Source organism: Schistocerca cancellata, chromosome 5, assembly GCF_023864275.1.
Source record: "Schistocerca cancellata isolate TAMUIC-IGC-003103 chromosome 5, iqSchCanc2.1, whole genome shotgun sequence".
Classification (NCBI taxonomy): Eukaryota; Metazoa; Arthropoda; class Insecta; order Orthoptera; family Acrididae; genus Schistocerca; species Schistocerca cancellata.
This window is the reverse complement of record NC_064630.1, coordinates 94,557,695-94,580,377: the sequence shown is the minus strand read 5'-3', so window position 1 is coordinate 94,580,377 and position 22,683 is coordinate 94,557,695. Positions and strand designations below refer to the sequence as shown.

Sequence of the window (22,683 nt, the reverse complement as noted above, 5' to 3'; positions counted from 1 at the left end):
TCTCGCCAGCTAACCGATCCCGCGACGAAACGCGCCGCTCTTCGTTGGATCTTCTCTATCTCCTCTATCAGTCCTACCTGACAGGGATCCCAGATAGATGAACAATACTCAAAAATCGGGCTAACAAGTGCCTTATAAGCCACTTCTTTCGTGGATGAGTTACATTTCCTTAAGATTCTTCCGATGAATCTGAGTCTGGTGTCTGCTTTTCCCGCTATCTATTTTATATGGCCATTCCACTTAAGGTCGCTCTGCATAGTTACGCCTAGATATCTCCGCTCATAGCACGTCGTTTAAACTAGAGATTAGCGAAGGCACAGTAACACAACCAGCAGATGCTCGTAGTACGGACAAATATCAAGTGGTCTCATAATTCACGCTAACAACCGATAGATGTCTAAGAAGGGCACAAGTGTTTCGAAAACCACATACACGATGTGTCCATCAGGTGGTAACAGGTGACAGAACCAAATCTGTTACAAATTGGTATTTTTAAAAATCCCAAGCAGTAAAAGCATTATCAGAATTATACATTATTTATATTAAAATATTACTTTTACGTAAGTTGCAGATATTCTATTAGACATGTATCGGGAGTGTCCTCAGTCAGAGACGTAGCCTACTAAAGAGAAATACAAAAGCGTATAAGCAGGTCAGGAATTAGTGTTTCAAAGTTTATAGAAATTACTATAGAAATTGAAGACGTACTATGGTTCAATAACAAAACACGTAACTGGAAAGAAACATTGAATGTGTTACTAAACATACCGTACAGGTGATGCGAAGATGCGAACATGGGACGTAAAGCAGACGTTAAACCAGTTGTCAACATCAAAATGCTGAGTATTCGCTACGAAACAAAAGAAAATGATTCTCTAATATACGCGGCAGTTATAAGTAATCGTAGCAAAATACAGATGTCAGTTTATAACTGGTTCGATCCTTTCTCCAGGCGTATTTTATGATGAAATAAATCTCGGGTGAACAACCTGGTATGAGTGTGCATAGGACACAATATTTCGGCAATCGACCACGTTGCCATCATCAGGTGCGCTGATGTATGTCCTATGCACACTCATACCAGGCTGTTCACCCGAGATTTATTTCGTTATAACTGGTTCGGTTCCGACGTCAGTGAGGAAACCTGAGAAGTTGGGAGCAGTTTCCTGTACTGTTGTTGTTGCTGTGGTCTGCAGTCCTGAGACTGGTTTGATGCAGCTCTCCATGCTACTCTATCCCGTGCAAGCTTCTTCATCTCCCAGTACCTACTGCAGCCTACATCCTTCTGAATCTGCTGTACTAGTTCGGCAAAATTGTAAATAAATAAAATTCATGCTCGAACCCACATTTAGTTTTCAATTTCTTTTTTAGTTCAATATTGTTAAAAGTTATTTTTAAAGTTTGTTATGGATCCTTCACAGCAATATGTAATACACGTATTTCTTTCAAAGAAATAATTTTTGAAGTAATTTCTTTAAAATATTACATTTCGAGGGACCTCTAGCACAAAAACTCAAAAACAAAAAAGTACATGAAAAATTATTAAGTGATACACATAACAGATATTTTGTTGGTTTTCTTTACTAAAACCAAGAGCCCTGCCGTTGGAAGCGCCACGAAGCTTTCTTTCCAGCAATCATCGTTTCGTGGGATTTTATGAAAAGACTACCCCACCCACTTCTCCCAGCGTTTTCGCCCTTGAAAAGGATGTACAGCCGCATTTATTTCTCCTCTCTTAGCTGTGTGGATTAGCCGCGATTCGCCTCGTATAAATCTAGAAAAAAAGAAGCTTCATTAGTAAGACACCATCAAACCATCTCTTCTTCAATATCTTTACTCAGTTCGTTTATACTGTTTCCTCAGGTGTTCCGTACTCATTGTTAGACAACGTCATAGAAGACGCTTTCTTCTACTCCATCTTCATTTTCCGAACAGCGTCGATTGCTTGTGTCATGTCAGACGTACTTCACTTTATTTTATCAGTCATCGATATATTATTGTCCTGCAGGGTGCAACAGATTGCACATAGTAAGACTGTGAAGAAAATAAAAGGTTACTTTGATCATTTTAGGAAGACCACATTAGACGACTAATGGCGATCTGGTTTGCGCGATCACAATCTACAGTTTCGAAAACCAATAAGTTCTTAACCAATAGCCAAAATAAAAAAGTTATATAATATAAACGAGCCTCAGTACTACCGTTTAAGAATGAAAGTAAGTGGAAGAGCTACCTTCTAATAGTCAGGAATAATTAGGAAACAATTGGTCCAGTCAGAAGACGTTTTTCACCGAGGAATGTCTGTCATCATTCCTGTTTTAAATTGACGGCGACACCAATACGACACGCACTTGCTGCCAGCGCCCAGAGAAATGTGTCGTGGTACTTGTCCTAATTTTCCATCGGATTTTCTGTACACTAGGACATCGGGGTGTAGCAGATCGCAAATACGATCCCTTTTCCCAGTGAATCTGATTTTAGCACTGATGCTGTTGAGATACATGTATACATCTTGCAGCCTACTGTCCCCATGCGACCACTCGAGGAACGTATCATGCAAGTAACGGAGCCAAAGTGACGGTTTTGTAAACGTTCCTCGGAGAGCAGTTTTCTGAAAAGCCTCTGTGAAGATATCTGAAGCGAAAGGTGACAGGACTCAAAGCTATTCGATCTGTCTGTTAATAAAGTTCTTCTCCCCATTTGGCGTAGCTGAACCACAGGTAGTGTTTAACTTTGCAATTTTTTGAGATGCCGCCGGCCCCGGTGGCCGATCGGTTCTAGGCGCTTCAGTCCGGAACCACGAGGCTGCTACGGTCGCAGATTCGAATCCTGCCTCGGGCATGGATATGAGTGATGTCCTTAGGTTAGTTAGGTTTAAGTAGTTCTAAGTCTATGGGACTGATGACCTCAGATGTTAAGTCCCATAGTGCTTAGAGCCATTTGAACCAGTTTTTGAAATGCTTACTTTTCCAGCAGGTAAAGAATTTCTTTAGTTTTAACTTTTTTTTTGAAAACTCACCAATATATCTGTTGAAGAAATCGCTATCATCTGGAGCAATTCCACTAGATGTATAGAATCCTTCACTACATAATCGATCTTTCTAATTAGCTGACACAATTTCTTAGATAGGCGGTGTATCAACAGACAGGTCGGTGAGTTGATTGATTTTACAGTGAGACGCAGTGGGCATTCTGTCTTGAGGATATTGAACAAGTGTTGTAGATAATTTTTCTTTCTTTGTACTTTAGCCACGATCTTTTAAGGCTCGTTAACATCTTATTTCACTTCAAGTTGTCGAAGCCTTTCTCTACGTTCACAAATGCTGGGATGATATCTTGATTTGTCTTCAGAATTGTAAAAGGTATGTCAAAACTGCTTCTCCGCTATCCTTTTCTTTCGCGAAACGAAACTGATATGGAATAATGCTTATTTGTCCGTCCAGATGGTTCTTACAGTATTACACCAAAGCACCGTCACCTTTCACACGATTGTAGCAGCGTGGTAAAGTACTCTCTGGAGTCTGGTAGTCTTTTGGTGAGTCTACAGTAGGGCACCGTTCCAGGATCACTTTCATTCCAGATACCGTCCATATCGTTGTAACACTCCATAAGCGTGTTATAACATCCACTATATATATATATATATATATATATATATATATATATATATATATATATATATATATATATAGTGGATATATATATATATATATATATATAATGGTTTTTTTATTACGAGTGGAATATGAACGTGTGTAAACTTACGTAACTCAATAATATTCATTCAATTATGTAATTATTTCTTAAAAAGATGATAATTATGTAAAACAGAGACAATATTTGTCTCACAATGTTTGTTAATGTATGTCATTCATTTCTTTTGTTTTGTACCCTTTTGTCGTCTTCTTCTGATGTACGTCGCCGGCGCAAGACGCGAATAGATTTAAGGTCTGTTGAATGAAAAATATTTAACGTAACGTTATTGTACTTATACTGTATGTTCATTTGCTGGTAAAAAACAGATAGAGCAAAATGCGTTAAAACTATGTATGATTAATTAATGAAAAATCTCTTCCTCTTTTAATTATAATTTTGTATTGTTTTATCATAGCTGCAACAAGCGCAGCCATTGTTAGTTGCGATTATATAGCAACTTCGTCTGTACTTCTGGTCGAAATATCAAGGGTTTGTGTTAAACTAATTTGCAAAACAGTATTAACAATTTTTTTGGTGGCATCAATTTAAATGATTAATTATTTATTGAGCAAAGGAAAATCTTAATTAAAAAAGAAATCCTCTATCTTTTGTTGGCCGCCATCTTAACTTTTATCTCAGCGGCAAATTTAAATTACTTGAAACTGCAAACAATATTCCGATGTGTAAGAAATAAATGTGCACCGGTGGTACTGAACTCTATTCATAAAAAAAAATTAATCGAATCAGACTGCATCTTCTAAGAACAGTGCTGATGGTATTTATTGTTGAACAAATTTCATTGCTGATGTATGAGGCCAAAATTAAACTACGCACGAATCACGGAGAAATATATTTCTGGTAGCATAAGTCAGTGTTGTGTGAAGGTGGTATTCTGTGGTTCCTTTCCATGATCAATTTGCTAAGAATAATTAAATCCATCGAAGACAAAAATTATAAAAGCTCTGATGTGCGATCTGTAATTTTAGTGATATGAACACAACTTACAGTCAACATTATTACACTACGTCAGGTGGAATTCTTGCGCAATTCGAACAAAATAATTATCCGGGAGAAGTTGCAGTATGAATAATGCATTATACATGCGTATAATATTGTCAGTATCATTCACAAAATCAAATCAATGCAACTGCTAAATAACAGAGTGAATTCAAACCGCAGAATACCATAGAGTATCATATCATCCATATTCATTGCATTTGTCCATGTTGATGAAACTAAAAACCACCACAGTGTTCTGTCAGACTAATCGTCCAATAGTTTTCACAAGTGCATTCCTTTGGTGATGTAATGATAATGAGGTGACGTCTTCCGGTAAATTCTTATGGGACAAAACCAGTTCAAATTTACGAGCTTCGAAGAAGAAACTGAAAGACCAGTTTGTCTCCAACGTACAGTGACTGACTGCAAATTCACAGACGGAGATTTCTGTGAACAGAACAAGTGTGAAAAGCCTGTGGTGATCTGTACAGAGGTCGCGGCCTGGAGAGAGTGCAAGGAGAGCAGACGATCGCCATGTAGCTGGCGGGGTCTGCCGGGGTCGCGGGTCGCGGCAGTGGCGGCTCGGAGCGCCGCAGCCCCCACCCCAGCCGCGACGCCGGAGCTCACACACGCCGCTCACTTTTCCCCGGGAAGGACTGGCGTTGCTCCTCCCTATATAAGCCGCCAGCGGCCGGCGTCTGCACGGCACTCGTCTCCTCTCCAGCAGCAGCCAGCAGCGCACTCACCAGCCGCGACCCAACGTTGCGCCATGGCCTTCAGAGCACTGGTGAGTCTACCACAGGGCTCCACTCTGGGACCACTTTTGTTACAGACGCCATCGCGTGCTTCTAGCAGGGGCAGGAAGTACATAGAGGGTCTTTGTGTGAGTCTACCGCAGGGCTTTACTCTGGGACCACTTTTGATACAGACGCCATCGCGTCCTTCTAGCAGGGGCGGGAAGTACGTAGAGGGTCTTTGGGTGAGTCTACTGTGGGGTGCCACTCTGGGACCACTTTTGTTACAGACGCTATCGCGTGCTTCTAGCAGGGGCAGGAAGTACATAGAGGGTCTTTGGGTGAGTCTACCGCAGGGCTCCACTCTGGGACCACTTTTGTTACAGACGCCATCGCGTGCTTCTAGCAGGGGCGGGAAGTACATAGAGGGTGTTTGGGTGAGTCTACTGCCGGGTGCCACTCTGGGACCACTTTTGTTATAGATGCCATCACGTGCTTCTAGCAGAGGCGGGAAGTACGTAGGGGGTCTTTGGGTGAATCTATCGCAGGGTGCCACTTGCCTGTGGCATGGAACATACAGGGTCTTTTAATGAGTTTCCCTCAGGGCACTACTCTAGGACCATTTTTATTACAAACGGTCACCGTCACCATTCACACGATTCTACCAATATCAGCCAGCACATAGAGGGCGTCTTCTGGTGTGTCTACCATAGAGCACCATTCCAGGACACTTCTGTTACAAGCAGGCTTTGTTAACACGGCAAGAGTCCATAAGAGGCCTTTGATGAGTCTCCTAAAGCGCAACACTCCAGGAGCACTGATGTTACAAACAAACACCGTTACTAAAGTTAAACTCTTCTGGGTTGTTAGGTCGCGTCATATTTCCTTGTAAAATAATCGACGTTTCGACCCCTCTGCTGGGATCTTCTTCAGGATGTTCTAGCAGTAGTGGACACCAAAACATCTCAAATCTTCTGGGCTGTTAGGCCGCTTCGTGTTTCCTTAAAAAACAATCGACGTTTCGGCCCCTCTGCTGGGATCTTCTTCAGGATGTTCTAGCAATAGTGGACACCGAAATATCCTGAAGAAGATCCCAGCAGAGGGGGTCGAAACGTCTATTGTTTTATAAGGAAATATGACGCGGCCTAACAAACCAGAAGATTTTAACTTCAGTGACAACGGCCACGTAAGCCTGCAGACTTACATAAGCACCGTTACCATTCTGACGTTTCTAGCAACGTAGGGAAGTACATTGTGGGTGGGAGATTGTCTCTTGGTGAGTCTTCAGCAGGATACCACTCCAGGACAACTTTATTACCTTTCACGTGGTTCTAGCAGCGAGGGGTCTTTCCAGTTGCTTTCTTCAGAAACCGTTCGATTGTTCTTCTACCACAGTCATGTAACAACTGTTCGCTGATTCCAGTAACTCTGATCCTTGGAAGAACACGCAAACTCCCAGGAGAAGAATATTCAATCCATGTAGAACACCGTTACAGAACCCTCATTCAGTCGATTTTGTAGAAGTTTGTGCCGTTCTGGATCTCTTAAGAGGGAGGAGAGATTAAAAAAAGAGCCTGTCTCTACACTGATTTGATTTGTTACCGTGACAGTACCACAGAAACGGTCAGAAAAATCCAGAGGGAAGTTTATAATAAAAGAAGGTGTTGTGCATCGCGAAGGACCTTACTCTCAAAATTTCTAAATACCACTTTCAAATACATCAAGCATTTTACTCGAACTTATATCTTGCCTAAGGACAACGAGGATAAAATCTGATTATTTCGGGTGTCTACAGTGAGGAACAAAAATCTCGACTTAGACACACTATCCGCGAATGCAAGAGGAGTGGATTATATTTCAACTGGTACATATCTCTGCGCACACGTTGAAGTGTCTTGCAAAGTACAGAAGCAGATTATGGAGAGAAATACCATCACCATTAATATATTATTTTGCGCACGCAAGCTGAAGAACACGCTGAATGATTACAGATCTATTTATGAGATAAAATAATGAAATCTAGTCACAATTTCGTCGAATGATAATTAATCTTAGGCAGTTTCAGGAATTTAGTGTAGCTTCGAATGGAAGCATAGATTTCTTTTCAAAATTATGAGGTTTTTATCCGGCATTATGAACAGAATGGTGCGTACTATTAACAAAAATGTTAACATATGGTATTCTATAAACACATGTAGAAATGTATAACTTGTATTTTAAATTCTAAGATTGACTGACGGTCGAAACTCATTGGGCTGTTTACCCGGCAAATATGTGACACGTCACAGAATTCTTCTTGTCATTTTAGTAATGAGGATCTTAGTCCTTCCCGAACTGTTCATCACTGTAGCTCACCAATTATTTTAACCTTAGGATAACATACTAAAAAGTTGTTTTCACTGAACTTAGTTAAAAACAACGAGCCTGAAACTCGTCTCGTTCTTGAAGTAAGCACTCCGACTGAGAAATAAAAGAGCAGAAGTTGTTTGAGTAAGAGTTTTTAAGCGACCCCAGCGCTACCTTCTCGGGAAAAACCTTGGTGGCGCCAGGCATTGCGTCTCCCGTAGTTCCAGTTTTAGTTGCACTAAACCGAGAAGCAGAAGAAGCTGCTATTAAAAGTCGATGGGGCTTCAAATTCTAGAACAGTGCCGAAACAGTACACAGAGCCGCCGTCCTTACACACAGAATAGAAAATCATTACAAGAGCTTAATGGAAATTAGCAACAACGCACTTTAGTAATTAATCTACTAATCCTTGTAAAAGATTATTTGAATTTTAAGTGTGCGAAATGCGAAAGCTTACAATCCGGCAGGGCGATGAGACGAAGGAAGTCTTAAAAAGAGGTGTGGAAACGAAACACACTTACAGCCTAATGCATAAAATAAGAAGAAGGTTATTTTCAAATGAAAACCTCACCTTCCGTTGATGTTGCCGAGAATATTTTTGAGGGAATTTTAATTCAGTTGAAAAGGGACGAGATGAGAGTCGACCACAGTCTTGTGAGGTAAACAAGCCAGTTATCATGGATTACAAATGGGTTATAGGTACCAAACAGGGACTCAAATGTGCATGTTTCTCTTTCGTGGGACAAACATTACCAGAGTAGCAGCCGGAAGTATGCAATCACCACAGAGTATACTCTCCAAAGAGTAAGAAAAACCGATTTCTGAACCGCTCCATCACTTGAATACAGGAAAGTTTGCGTACAGATAAAGAGACGAGAATTTTGATCCGCTTTCGAATGCGTTAATCACTGTGCGAGTGTGTCCAGTACATAAAAAAGTATCATTTTCTCCACGAGATTACAGATTTTATCAATAAGGTAACCACTGAAGGTTTTGGAACGTCCGCCGCCAAAAAATCAGAATAAAGCTTTCCGTGATGTTAACTACTGTCCTCATTGCCAGGATATGTAATTTTAATAAGTTTTCGCAGTCACAGCTGACCGGGAACGCGTAACTGATAGGTGCGAGTGAGAGGAGAGGAACGAGAATTGTAGCGGGTGTTTTTCGCTTCGCTGCGGAGTGGAGAACAGGATGGATGGAGAGAGGCAACCGCTAATCGGACTGCGCGATTCCCTGAGTGGGGCGAACCGCCGTCACGCTCGCAGCACTGCGGCACGAAAGCAGTCGACTGTAACCACGCGCTTTTCCGCTAGGCGCAGGCCACGCTATCTTTCTGTCTCAATACTCACTGAAATGCTGAAAGTCTGAAAGCTGAGTCTGCTGAACAGCGAGTTTAGAGTTTCACGCTTTGTCAGTAAATATATCTGCTTACAATTTTTGCTCCTCCCGTCACACAAAGTGCAAGAAAGTTCGCATAGCAATATGTACTGGAAAGTGACGTGTGTGTGTGTGTGTGTGTGTGTGTGTGTGTGTGTGTGTGTGTGTGTAGGAGGGGGGGGGGATGTTGAACCGAAACAGACAGCGCTACGGAGAAAGTAGTGGGTTCATGTCCTACAGGAGCCTAGTTCATATCACCATGAGGACATACAGACTCAGATTTTCTGTGGACTTTCTAAAGCACCTCAAGCAAATGTTGGGATGGTGCCTGTGACTTAGCCACGCACTAATCCTTCCCCAGCTTTGTCAAGCTGAGCTTGGGCTCCACGTCTAACGACACCGCTGTCGACGGGACACTAAACTTTAACGTGAGTCGTTTCCTCCGCAGGCGTAGTTCCAACTGCTTAATCCCAAATAATTTTCATTCACCAACAAAAATACCTTCTCATCCCGAGCTGAATTCGTCGTACCATAAATACAGTTCCGTAACTGAAGGATATAAAATCCAAGTAGAAGATTATGATAACATAACGATTATATTAAAAGATTCTCTCTGTGTCGCGCCTTATTTATAACTTCACCCAGTTTATAAAATTCTTGCACCAAAACAATCATCATGAGCCAGTATGAAGAAAATTAGATTCAGAGCGTCACATCAGTAACACAGTCCGTACATTCACCATACACTTAGCGCTTGTGTGTGGTGTAACATCTGCACTCCTTGTGGCGGAGGGTACTTTTGGTACCATTTATATTTACGAACTTAATTGTTCCAGTCGCGATCAGTGAGTGGCAAAAGCGACTGGCGGTAAACTTCTGCTTCACTTATAATCTGTGTAATTTTGAGTGGCACGGTCTAGAGGGGTACATGAGAGAATGATTTATTCCTCTGTAACCCTTTTTGGAAAGTAAGCCCTTGGAATTTTGACGGAATTCCTCTCCAAGATGTACAATGCCTCTCTTTTAGGCCCGTCACTGGAATTAGCTGGGCGGCTCCGCTATGCTTTCGTGCATACTAACGAATCAGTTACGATTTGCACTGCTCTTACTTGGTTCATTTCCGTCCCTTCTATTAGCTGTTCTTGCTAAGGCTCCAGAATGACAGACAACGTTCGATAATCTGTTGAACGAGTGTTTTATTAACTATTTCCTTTGTGTGTGACTTACATTTATATAGGATTCTTCCAATGAATATGTCAACCACCTTCCTTTTTTAAGACGACTTTTGTCTGCCGTTTTCACTTTACATCGCTCCAGACAGTTTTTCTCAGATATATTATGCTTGTTACTGTTCCAAGTGATTTATCGCCAACTGTGTAATCGAATCATTTATTAAAAGTTAGGCGTAACAGTTTAGTTACTATCCATTTCCTCCGTCCTCTAGCTTTAGTGTGCTGTTTATTTTTTGATTGAAAGATACTCAAAGATTTGTGAAGGGGATTTGCAGCAAATTTACCGCCGGATTTGAGTATAAACAGTAAACCATAATGTATGGTGCAAAATTATGGGGTTGGCAGTGCGCGATACTAGAAGTAAAATCCCCGCAGTAAAATGGCCCTTCAAGCAAATCATTTGCGAAAAAACCGCGATTTTATTATTATCAGACAATGTTGACTTCATCTTTGTAAACGTCGTCATATATATGAAACGTATCTGACTGCCGCCTCTTAAAAATGTCCAGTGTCTCGACTTTGCAGCTGTTTTCAATACTGTACTCATCTCAGCAGTGAACTCTGAATTCTTTCGAGTACATTTAGTTCTTTACGACAGTGCTGACAAGCACTTACTCCATTCCATCAAACAGTATCACGGGAATGCAGTGCACTTTTAACGTGACCTCAGACAAAAACAGCTGAGGAAATTGTATCAGCTGACCTTTTCCGTCCAACAAAACTACCTCCGACTTCTGTAGCGTCTCCTTCCAAGAATCATTGAGGATGTTCCCTAAGAGAAACGTCGAAGTACATGGCAGAGCTCCGTCACATACTGATGCAACCGTTCGACTGTGTGGTGAAAAATGGATAAGTGGAGACGGACCTGTGGGAGGCAAGGGAGGCGAAACTAATGATTCGTGGCAGACATAACTTACGTAATTCGTGGCTACGTTTGTGAAACATATTAATACAAATTTTGACACATGTTATACCACCGAATTTATTTCCGAAGGTCATATAATGTACCGTTAAAAATAAGCATTTTCGTGGTAAACCATCTTTTCTTCATTTTTCCGCTAGATGAAGAAGTTACTTCACCACCCATCGAAAAGGGAGCCTCTTTGAACAGTGCTATTTGTCGAAGACCTTCCTGTGCTCTCCTAATCTATTGAAAAATTTACATTACACTTTATGCCATTTAAGTAGTTGTCTCGTTAGAACAGGGAAGATTACGAAAGGCATTTGTGACTGGCATATATCAATATGAGGGAATGAAACTGTGAAGGTGTCTCTAGTTTACACCTCCTCAGTGCCCGTAACTGTTTACAAAGCGGTTCCAAAAACAGGTCTTCCTAACGAAAAGTTCCTAATTCAAGTCTTTACCTTAGTGTATATGTCGGGAACCATGTGCTGGATGTGGAAACAGTAACCGCTCTTAGTATGCACCAACGGTTTAGCTCTCCTGCCAAAACATTAGTCAGTCCCACGCAATCGCACAGTGGTTGCTTTGGAGGCTTACAGATGGTTTACAGCTCGCACCACATAGTCACGTGAGCCTCCACTGCTCATGCATGTCGTGGCACTGAAATGGTATGTGTGAGCGCCAGTCGGTTGTATGGAATCAGCGCATTAAGATGGCTCTACTTGGAAACGTGACAGAATAGCAGTAAGAATGTGCGCAAGACCACATCTTCAATTCAATCCCTTTAGTTTTTGGCATGTCTATGAGAATTGTCCAACGTGTCTGTAAGAAATGGTTTACAACTCGTAGCCACGTGATATGCCACAAGAACATTGATCGTAAAAATAGCACAACAGTCAGTGCCTTTCAGTGACAGTGGGATTCGGACAGGAACTGCTATTTTCAGTAAACGTCGATTCATCTAAGCCAGTTTCCGAGCGAAGGGAACTGAGTCTCATGAACCTTTCGATGTACGGTCTGCCCATCCAGTCTTCAGCATTCTCCAGTACCAGGACTTTTCAAAATAACATATTCTCCTCTTGTCTGAACTGTATATTGCCCGCGTTTCGCTTCCGTGCAATGGTACACTCCAGACAAATACATACAGAAAAAATTTCGTGACACAGAAATTTACAAGCGATGCTTACAAATTGCCCTTTTTCAGAAACTTTTTTCTTGCTATTGTCAGTCTGAATCCTGTATCGGATCTAGTTCGGTCATCATCAGTTATTTTGCTGACCAGGTAGAAAACTCATCTACTTCTTTTAGTGTCTCATTTCCTAATCTAGTCATCTGATTTAGTTCGAATATATTTCATTACATTTGTTGTACTTTTGTTGATATCTAATGTTACATATTCTCCTCAAGACACTATCTATTCTGTTCAACTGCTCTTAAGTCATTTGCCTTCTCTGACTGAATCGCAATACCATAGACAAACGCCAAAGTTTTTATTCCTTCTCCCTAAACTGTAATTCCTCTTCCAAATTTATCCCTACTTGCCTTTACCACTTGCTCAATGCAAAGAGTGAAAAACATCTGGAATAGCCTACAATGCTCTCTCATTCCCTTCTCAACTATACTGCTTTCTTTTCGTGCCATTCGACTCAAGTTTGGTTTTTGTACAAGTTGTAGATGACCTTGTGTCCTTGTGTTTTATACTTGCTATTACTGAGGTGCTAATTTAAAATTATTAAATTCTCAGATTATGTACAACAGAATGTAGGTAGAATGAATTTCCACTTGGCAGTAGAGTGTGTGCGTATTTGAAATAAGCGAAAAGGGAGAGCGCTCTACAGAGTCGTGCTTGGGTTGCTCAGTCGGATGATCATTTGTCCGCTAAAGGGAAGGGTTTCAGGTTCGAGTTTCGAGACAGAACATAGTTTTAATTTATCAGGAAGTTTCATAATGTAAATATTTTCATCCATTCCATACCTTTCTCTCTCCTACGTGTTTAGAAGCATCACCAGCAGGGCCATATGTTTATCTCTTCCTATGGATGTCTGCTATCGTATTTCGTATGAAAGAGCTTAGATAGACCTTTAATCCCCTTCTCCCCTCCATCGATAACTGGGGTCGATATAACAATTCGTAAAGTTGAGAAAGTTAGTGATTCACGTCAATTATAACTGAGAAAATAAGCGTGTGCCTCGAACAGGCGCAGAGAGTGGATCTGACAGGAAATTTCCCCTCCGATAATAATCTCTTTGGACCCACGGTTGGAGAACTCACAAAGAGAAAGTTCAATGTGATGGCCATCTAGAGGGCCTCCGGGCCGGGCGAATGAAACACTTTCTCACTCTGCAGCGATGGGTGTGACTGCCATTACTCGACATGGAAAGTAACGGCCTTTCCCCTGCCGTCAATTGGGGAACGGACTACAGGTTCAAGCGGGAGGTGCCCACCTTGGCTGCTACCAGTTACAAGCATTTCTGAACTCCAGCAATACTGAGAAGTTATTAGAGAAGATTTACTCTTAGGAACAGCGTCAACAGCGTCCAACTTTAGACTATGAACTGCTGCCGGTTGTACTCGTCTTGCGAATATAGCAACTACACATTGTTTCCCAGGTGATAAGGAGAATATTCTGAGAGGTGACAATAATTATTATGTGAAATAAAAAAGTTCATAGAAACATAAACTCTGCTTCCTATGGTTACCGAAACAGATGCCTATAAATGTTTGTCGTACATATGAAATGGTTTTATTATATTATTTATTGTCTGCATTAGTTATTATTTAGTTTTCACGTAACAAATTTTCTTGAAACTTTTCAATGCTTTGTCTCACGGTTTAAGTAGTTTGTGACATTCTTTCTACAGCCCGTAACACATTTTCAACAGCTTGTAATAAACCTACAAGAATTCTCCGTAAATCTCCAGTGACCCCGATAAATTTTCAGTAGTTCACAATAATTACAACAACTCTCGATTCGTTTTCCGTATTCACCCAGGAATCTACATCAATTCGCAATTTTCATACAGTCCACAATAAATTTATTAGATGTCTGCATCAGTCATCATTGAATTTCTGTACAGTCCGAAGAACATGTCTTGCTTGTTTTGTGAATTCTTAAGTTCGTTCATAAAGGCAGAAGTTCAATTTGTACACCTGCATCATGGTCCATGGACATAAACATAATTCTAATGGTGCTAGGGCTGAAGATCACGTCGGACATGTCAGATACTGTTACGATCAATCCACGGATTACGAAAATTCCGTCACCCATAAGGACAGAGTCCATCAGACTGAATAAATTGCATCCCAGTCAGTCTTCTAATTGTTCAAATAATGAATTTCCAAAATAATAGATACAAGATAGAGATGTGGGGAGAATGTGTTCAGTCTTTAAATACATTCAGAATAGAGCAGCGTCCACATGAATTTCATGAGCAATTGAGTCACATTCCAGAATATTAAAGGGAGATGGCGCAACTGACTCGCATTTGGAAGAAGTGAGTTTCAAATACGCATCCGACGGTCCAAATTTCAGTTTTTCGTTGTTTCCCTTAAGCGTTTGAGACGCATGTCTGGTTGATTCCTTCAGAAAGGACACGACTGACATCCTCCTCAATCCTTGCCTAATCCGAGTTTGTGTTCCATTAGACAATAATCTCTTCGATAAGTGGGCAAGTGGTGAACGTTACATAGGCCTGAGCAACTTCAGAATAAAGTTACCGACCTCAGCTTTGTGGGTTAGGCCATTAAATAGACGATCGCCATCTCGCCAAAAGACGTCCCAAACCGTGACATGACGACGAAGCGTGGAGTAGCCTCAGTAGTACGGAAACACAGTCTCCTGCAGTATCGGCTACCCGCCGAGTCCATTCTGCTGTAATCCGACCAGGTAAACATTCCATGACGTAATACTATTTCTCTCACGCTATTCTCAATGGTTCGGATGTCTCTTTGGGCACACAGGTGGATTTTACAAACACCCTTACTCTGCATGTGCTCTACACTTGCAAGATTCAAACGCTTGTATGCTGACGTGGAAAAGTAATGACAAATGAAATGCGTTACTACGTTGTCAAACAATGATCGATAAGTGACACTAACGTCACTACCATGTCACTAGCTGTCTTGCTCAATGACCAAGATTCTGGAAGTCTAATTAAATAGAAAGTTATTACTTCCAGTTAAATCCAATGTGAAGTTACAAGTTAAAGATTTTTCGAAGAGCATTTTTGCCAACGGAAGTTGGATGCTGCCTGTGAGCCAGAATGCGCAGCAGAGAATCAAAGTCATCGTTCCTGCCAGGTACAAACCGAAGACCAATCGAACCATCTTTCGTTAGCTCTTACTTTGCTCGAATCCGTTTGGTTAATGAGAAGAATTTCCAAAGTTCAGACTATGAGAACTTGAGCTCTAGAGAGACTCCCATTTCATCATTCTAATAAATCTCTAGCCTCATATGGAAGTTTTCAGAAATTCGTTTATGATAAATGTCCAGCCGTTAGAGAGACATTCGTAGAGAAGATGAGGTATCATTATTTCTCCATCGCAACGTTAAGTTTAGCCATAACTTGACGGGTCTTAGAAGTAATTTAATCGGTTTCGAGCGACTACGGTCATTCTTAATATTCAAAAGGTCTAAAAGCTACATTCGTTTGTTTTAAAGCTGGCATTGTATCCTCTGATGAGGATCGTGAAGCTAATCCAAGAGGAAAAATTTTTCAAATGGACTAATCGCGGTATTGTTGGGGCGGAGGAATGTCACAAAATGTTGATGATATGGTTGGCAAACAATTATTGCACAGCTGCAACCGAATGTGTGCAGTTTCGCAATGCTGCTTCTAAAGTAGAAGTCATAACGCTATAAAACGTTTTGTGGCGTATCTGGACATAAACACTTCCGCATATCAGCTTACCGATCATTTCTGATCAGTAAGCTCTCCTGTCTAGATAGAGACTGCTCTCCATTCTCGATGAAAGTAAGTTCCGATGACCCCATGTGTAGAAACTACAAACATATCGTTAGTTTGCAGGGGTGTAAACGATGTTCATAATCCGCATTAACACTGCTGTCTGTAAAATAATGTCGGTTAGGGTTGCTGACCCAACCTGCGCGGTGAAAACGCACCTCATGCGTCGCCTATTGCTTGCGCTACAATCAGTTTGTTTGTTGTCTTCATTTGTTGATAGCATGCTGTTTGAAACGAGAGATCTCCATCAATTGCTGCACGAAATGCAGCCCTTGCGTTGGGAAGTTTGAACCAACAAGTTGAATCATGTGAGCACTCACAGTAGGAAACAAAGGCAGAGCTGCTTGTTCACTACATGACGGCCATGGGTCCCGTTAGACTGAAACAGGCACAGCCTCGGTAGCAGTCGGGTAGTCACAATTACACACTCCTCCAAGTTTCTCTTCACCATACCCAGAGCAGCTAGAATGGTCTCGATGTCTGTAATAAACATTTTTATCGCGATGGGAGAGGGATTGCGATCATTAAGTTCTAACTGAAAAAAAGCATGAGAACTGTTTCTGACCAACTGGAAAACTAGCACTGCAGCGCTATAACATGTTTTCATGGTCAGACAACGGTGTTCCGCGATCTTGTAACCAGAAAGATAAAAACTAGCACTGTACATTGCGCACGCCGAAGTTGAGTTCCGTAAAATGGTGCCCGGGTTCGAGTCCACGATCACTTAAACGCCTATCGATTAGCTGGTGAACGTAAAGGCTACGTTCTGAGTTCGTACCTGTCCGTACATGGAGGCGAGCGACTTCCCGGGAAAAGTTGCAAGCAAACTGGTCCGTAAACACAGCAAAGTCCGTCAACAACGAAGTCCAAACGCAAATCTATTACAAAGTCAAAGTACATAGCGAGATCGTAAACACTGCACTTGTATGGAGCGTTCCGAACAACTTCGTACAGTGGCTTGCTCCGCTCTGGTGTACATTGCAGCCCACTCATAAGCCGCTTGACGCAGGAAGGTCTACCCAACACAGCCTGCGTTTCTATCTCAGCGAGCAGCCTGCTCTGCCTTCCCTATGTCCCCAACACTGATCATATCGAAATACTTTTTGCTCTCTGTGTCTTCCTCCTATCCGTATGATGATACGGTACACGTTTCATTGCATAATAAAACAATTCTACGTTTATTTGGCATTAGAAAGTAAATCCGTACAGCCTCTCAGATTGTCTATTGTTATTAATAATTAAGTTTCGCACAAACAAAAAAATCGAACACACACATTTATAAAGACTAACGCTTAGGGTTCTGCATCATTAATTAATTACAATGTTGCTTGAATGAGTATATGCTATTTCAAGAAATACGGCAACGGTCCCTTTCTTACGTGTTTTTATTTATACCGATATGTGTTTGGTGCTTTCGCCCTTCTTGAGTTGGCGTAACAAGTATTTCAATTTATAAATAGTACATCGTTAAAGACATCGACTGTAGTTTGGATGCTGCAGCTGCCTTTCTCTTCTGCTTGCTGTTGCTCCTATTATTCGCTTTTGTAAGAGAGGCACAAACAGTTTTTCTTTGCGTGATGCAGAAAAACAGCACAATGTTCGTCATGTTGCCTACTGACATGTTTGTTGACAATCGAAAATAATGTCTACAATCAAACATTACACTTTGCTTACGGCTTCTGAAAATACTGTGGAAGTCACTTGTGTGTAAATATTAATTTTTTTAAATTTAAGCTTCTGAAAGATTAAAAGCTAAAATTGCTTATTATGCGATAGCCTGAGCCAATTTAGCTTATTTTACAGTTTTTTATGGTTTTAACAATTGCTATGTATGGTTATTTACTAAGTTCGTCACAAAAAGAAAAAGTGTTTCTGGCACACTTGTAAATATCGACAATAGGAGCAAAAAGAAACAGCATAGGTAGGCTGCTGCAGAATCCAAATTGCATTCACTGTTTTTAATATTATACTAATTGAAGACTGAAACAAGCATTACTTTAACTGAAGACGGCTGAATCCCCGAAAAGGCGTGTTGGTGTAAATAAAAATACATAAAATAGTGGCTGATTACTGTATTTCTTAAAGCAATATAATCCACAGCCACAGAGCTCAACAACCAGTAAAATGGATAAATTAAGATTATCCATTGTTCTGTATAGATTCACGTCTTTGGGAATCAGTAGGCAAACTGGCAATCCACAGTTAGGTTTTGCTAAGTTTCAACACCACAAAAATGGCTCTAGGCAAAGATACCCGTTCTACAGTGTTGCCAACTCTAAGTGGCCACAATGACGCATTTAGAAAGCTCCCTTTTCTCCAAGTCACCTCGTACTAAATTCCCTTGGCACCTCCGCGGCGACTGTATTCCTGTGACAATGCTTAACCTCGGCTCGGACTGTGTGTTGTCGTCCTGACTGCCGTGCCTCTAACACTGTGTGTCGGTCCGCAGTTGGTGCTCCTGCTCGCGTCGGTAGTCCTGCACGAGGGAGACGCCGGAGGATTCGGCGGGGGCGGAGGAGGCGGCTATGGCGGCGGCGGCTACGGAGGAGGAGGGGGCGGGTAAGTAACAACACAGGGATAAGGGGAAAAAATCTCAAAAAATCAATTCAGTTTCTACGTGCACCTCTAAATACGGCAGAGAATGCCTTTAAATCATTCACAGGGGATCTCAAGCTGACTCCATCTTTCCAAGATTCCAAAAGGCTTTTCACCTCATTCCTCACAAGCGGCTTCTAGTGACATTGGGTGCCTATGGAGTATCGTCGCAGTTACACGACTGGATTCGTGATTTCTTGTCAGAAAGGTCACTGTTCTTAGTAATTGAGGCGGAGTCACTGAGAGAAATAGAAGTGATATTTGGGGTTCCTGACGGGAGTGTTATAGGCTCTCAGCTGTTCCATATATGTATAACAGACTTAGGGGACAATCTGAGTTTCCCTTTTAGACGCCGGCCGCTGTGGCCGAGCGGTTCTATGCGCTTCAGTCCGGAACCGCGCTGCTGCTACGGTCGCAGGTTCGTGATGTCCTTAGGTTAGTTAGGTTTAAGTAGTTCTAGGTCTACGGGACTGATGACCTCAGATGTTAAGTCCCATAGTGCTTGGAGCCATTTGAACCCTTTTAGACTGTTTGCAGATGATACTGTCGTTTGCAAACTAGTTAAGTCATCATATGATCGAAAGGAATTGCAAATTCATTTAGATAAGATACTTTCAGGGTGCGAGAGTGGCAATTAACCCTAAGCATCGGAAAATTATGAGCTCCTCCAGATGAGTATTAAAAACACCTGTTAAACTGCAGTAATACGATAAATTACACAAATTTAGAGGTTTTAGATCCAACTAAATACCATGGGATTGTGATTACTATTCAATTTAACTGGTACGATCACATAGATCATGTTGTGGTGAAGGCGAAACAAAACACTGCGTTTTATTGGCAGAACACTTATAAGATACTGTAAATGCTCTAAAGAGACTGCGTAGACTCACCTTGTCCGTGCTCTTCTGCACTGTTGCTACGCGGTGCAGAATCTTTGTTTGTTGCTGTGGCCTTCAGTCAAAATATTGGTTTGATGCAGCTCTCCACCTCTACTCTATCACGCGCAACGGTTTTCATTTCCGAATGCCTACCGTAACTTACATCCATTTGAATCTGCAAGCTCGATTCATCCTTTGGTCTATCGAGTCCGCCGCTCGTGGTCTCGCGGTAGCGTTCTCGCTTCCCGAGCACGGGGTCCCGGGTTCGATTCCCGGCGGGGTCAGGGATTTTCACCTGCCTCGAGATGACTGGGTGTTTGTGTTGTCCTCATCATTTCATCATCATCCAGGAAAGTGGCGAAATTGGACTGAGCAAAGATTTGGAAATTGTACGGGCGCTGATAACCACGCAGTTGAGCGCCCCACAAACCAAACATCATCATCATCATCAACATCTTTGGTCTATCGCTACAATTCTGACTCCCCCCACGTCCTTCCAACACCAAGCTGACAATTCGTTGTTGCCTCATAACGTGTCGCATCAACCGATACATTTTTTTAAATAAAGTTCTGCGGTAAATTTCTTTTCTCTTCAATTTGATGCAGTACCTCCTCATTAGTTATACAATCTACACATCCAAATAGCATTGTTACACCTGATATACTTTGCTACGAAGTACAAACAGCTCTCGGATGAACGCGATCTAATGCCGCACGCAATCTGATTCATTTCACGAAACGGAACGCTGTACGGCCTTTACAAGCAATGGGAAGGCAACCATAGAAACCGCTGCGCCAAAAAAAAAGTGGCTCTGAGCACTATGGGACTTAACATCTATGGTCATCAGTCCCCTAGAACTTAGAACTACTTAAACCTAACTAACCTAAGGACATCACACAACACCCAGTCATCACGAGGCAGAGAAAATGCCTGATGCCGCCGGGAGTCGAACCCGGGAACCCGGGCGCGGGAAGCGAGAACGCTACCGCACGACCACGAGCTGCGGACCCGCTGTGTCAGACGATGTCTTTAGTCTAGATGTAAATGACATAGATATGGCTTTTTTGTGTTAAAATACAGCTGTCTGGAAAACGACATCAGCCCTATTTTTCTCTCTGAATAACAAGCCATAGTAATCTGTTAGTTTCCTGTAATCGATGAACTTCTCTTCGAGAAGACATCCTGAACGAATTAGCAATCTTACTTTTCGTTCACTGTAATTCTGTTTCCTGTTGTCCACTAATTTAATGTATAGTACTTTCCAATCTGGGTAGTAATTTCGACAAATATTGCCACTGCGTACACAGCATCGAATGCCAGAATCCTGATACTTATTTCCAAGCCTTTACGTGAAGAAATAGTCTTTTTACCCGGAGTCAACTTTAAAATAAGTTAAGAATGATTTATTGTCGTACTAATATAATTCCACTAATTTATTTTTTCATGAATGATAAAGTCAGCGCAGGTCACTGAATCTACGACTTTTTTTGGTCGATACTCGACACAGATTTCTGAAACTTAGATATTAATTTGGTATTTAGGCTTTTATATGGTCGTATTGTACGATTATCGAACACCATTCTTTTGTTGACTCCAGTCTTTCCTACTGTTTCAGAAAGAAGTACATTCTTCATGTTCCCATCAAAGTAAAGACGATACATAAATACAACACTATCTACAAACACATCAAGAAAGGCAGCGGCGACTACGTCGTTGGTTACACTATAGAGGATGGTCATCACGGAGGTGGAGGATATGGAGGAGGTGGAGGATATGGAGGAGGCGGATACGGAGGAGGTGGAGGATATGGAGGAGGGGGAGGATACGGAGGTGGCCACGGAGGAGGAATAGCCATAGTGGGTGGAATAGGGGGTGGTCATGGCGGAGGCGGCGGCTACGGAGGCGGCGGATACGGAGGCGGCGGATATGGAGGCGGCGGTGGTGGCGTGAAAATCGCCATCGTCGGAGGAATAGGCGGAGGCCATGGTGGCGGAGGATACGGAGGTGGCGGAGGATACGGAGGCGGCCACGACGTAGGAGGCGGCTACGGAGGAGGCGGCGGCGGATTCAGCAGTCACGGAGGAGACATCGGGGGTGGATACGGCGGAGGCGGTGGCGGCGGCTTCAGCAGCCACGGAGGCGACATCGGAGGCGGATACGGAGATGGTGGCGGTTTCAGCAGCCACGGTGGAGACATCGGAGGAGGTTACGGCGGAGGCGACATCGGAGGTGGATACGGAGGCGGCGGCGGTTACGGCGGAGGTGGCGGCTTCAGCAGCCACGGAGGAGACATCGGAGGTGGTTATGGAGGCGGTCACCACGGCCACCACAAGAAGTGAGGCTCCAGTTTTCTGCAGTGACGTCACGCTGCAGTCTTCTCTCTCAGGGTGCGCCGGGCTGTGCGCCCAAATTGCGGTCCTCGCAGGAACCGCTCCGAGCCAGTAACCACGGCTATCAGCCAGTAAGCACGGCTACCAGCCGTAACCGAGGCCACGAAGGCGAGGAAGGAATCGCTGTGGCCACTTCCTAGTCCCGGCAGCAGATGCTGCCACTTCAACGTTGTGTTGTCATTGTTACGTTATTTTCTGTTATACTGTTCGTATTTTTGTACATTTCATAGTCTCTATGAGTAAACAATCCTTACGGAAAAGTAAACTGAGTTGGTACTTTTTGAACCTGAATGCTTCCCGCCTAAATACTGTACTTAAACGTAGTATTCATTCACCAAAACATAGCAGAGTTTTAGTCTGACACCAGCAACTGTTTTGTGGAGTCAAAAGGTGAAGCTTTATTTTCTGAACAAGATACCGTAATGGAACATCCAGGAACCTGCCAACGCTTTCGAACACTTCTTAGTCATTAACCACCGAAAGATAAGCCGAAAAACTATGATATCATCAAAACCCGTTACAGATATCTCCGATGATATAAGTGGATAAAGCTCTGAAGTATTA

General features: G+C 42.3%; 1 protein-coding gene across 1 annotated transcript; it reads left to right on the top strand.

Annotated features, from left to right (window-relative positions):
- The first annotated feature begins 5,412 nt into the window (after positions 1 to 5,412).
- LOC126188199 (uncharacterized) lies at positions 5,413 to 22,311 on the top strand. Its single transcript, XM_049929741.1, has 5 exons — positions 5,413 to 5,482; positions 18,702 to 18,811; positions 21,345 to 21,427; positions 21,476 to 21,616; positions 21,698 to 22,311. Exons 1-5 carry the CDS (start codon positions 5,465 to 5,467, stop codon positions 22,066 to 22,068), a joined length of 723 nt encoding a protein of 240 aa, XP_049785698.1. The 5' UTR covers positions 5,413 to 5,464; the 3' UTR covers positions 22,069 to 22,311.
- The last annotated feature ends 372 nt before the right edge of the window (positions 22,312 to 22,683 follow it).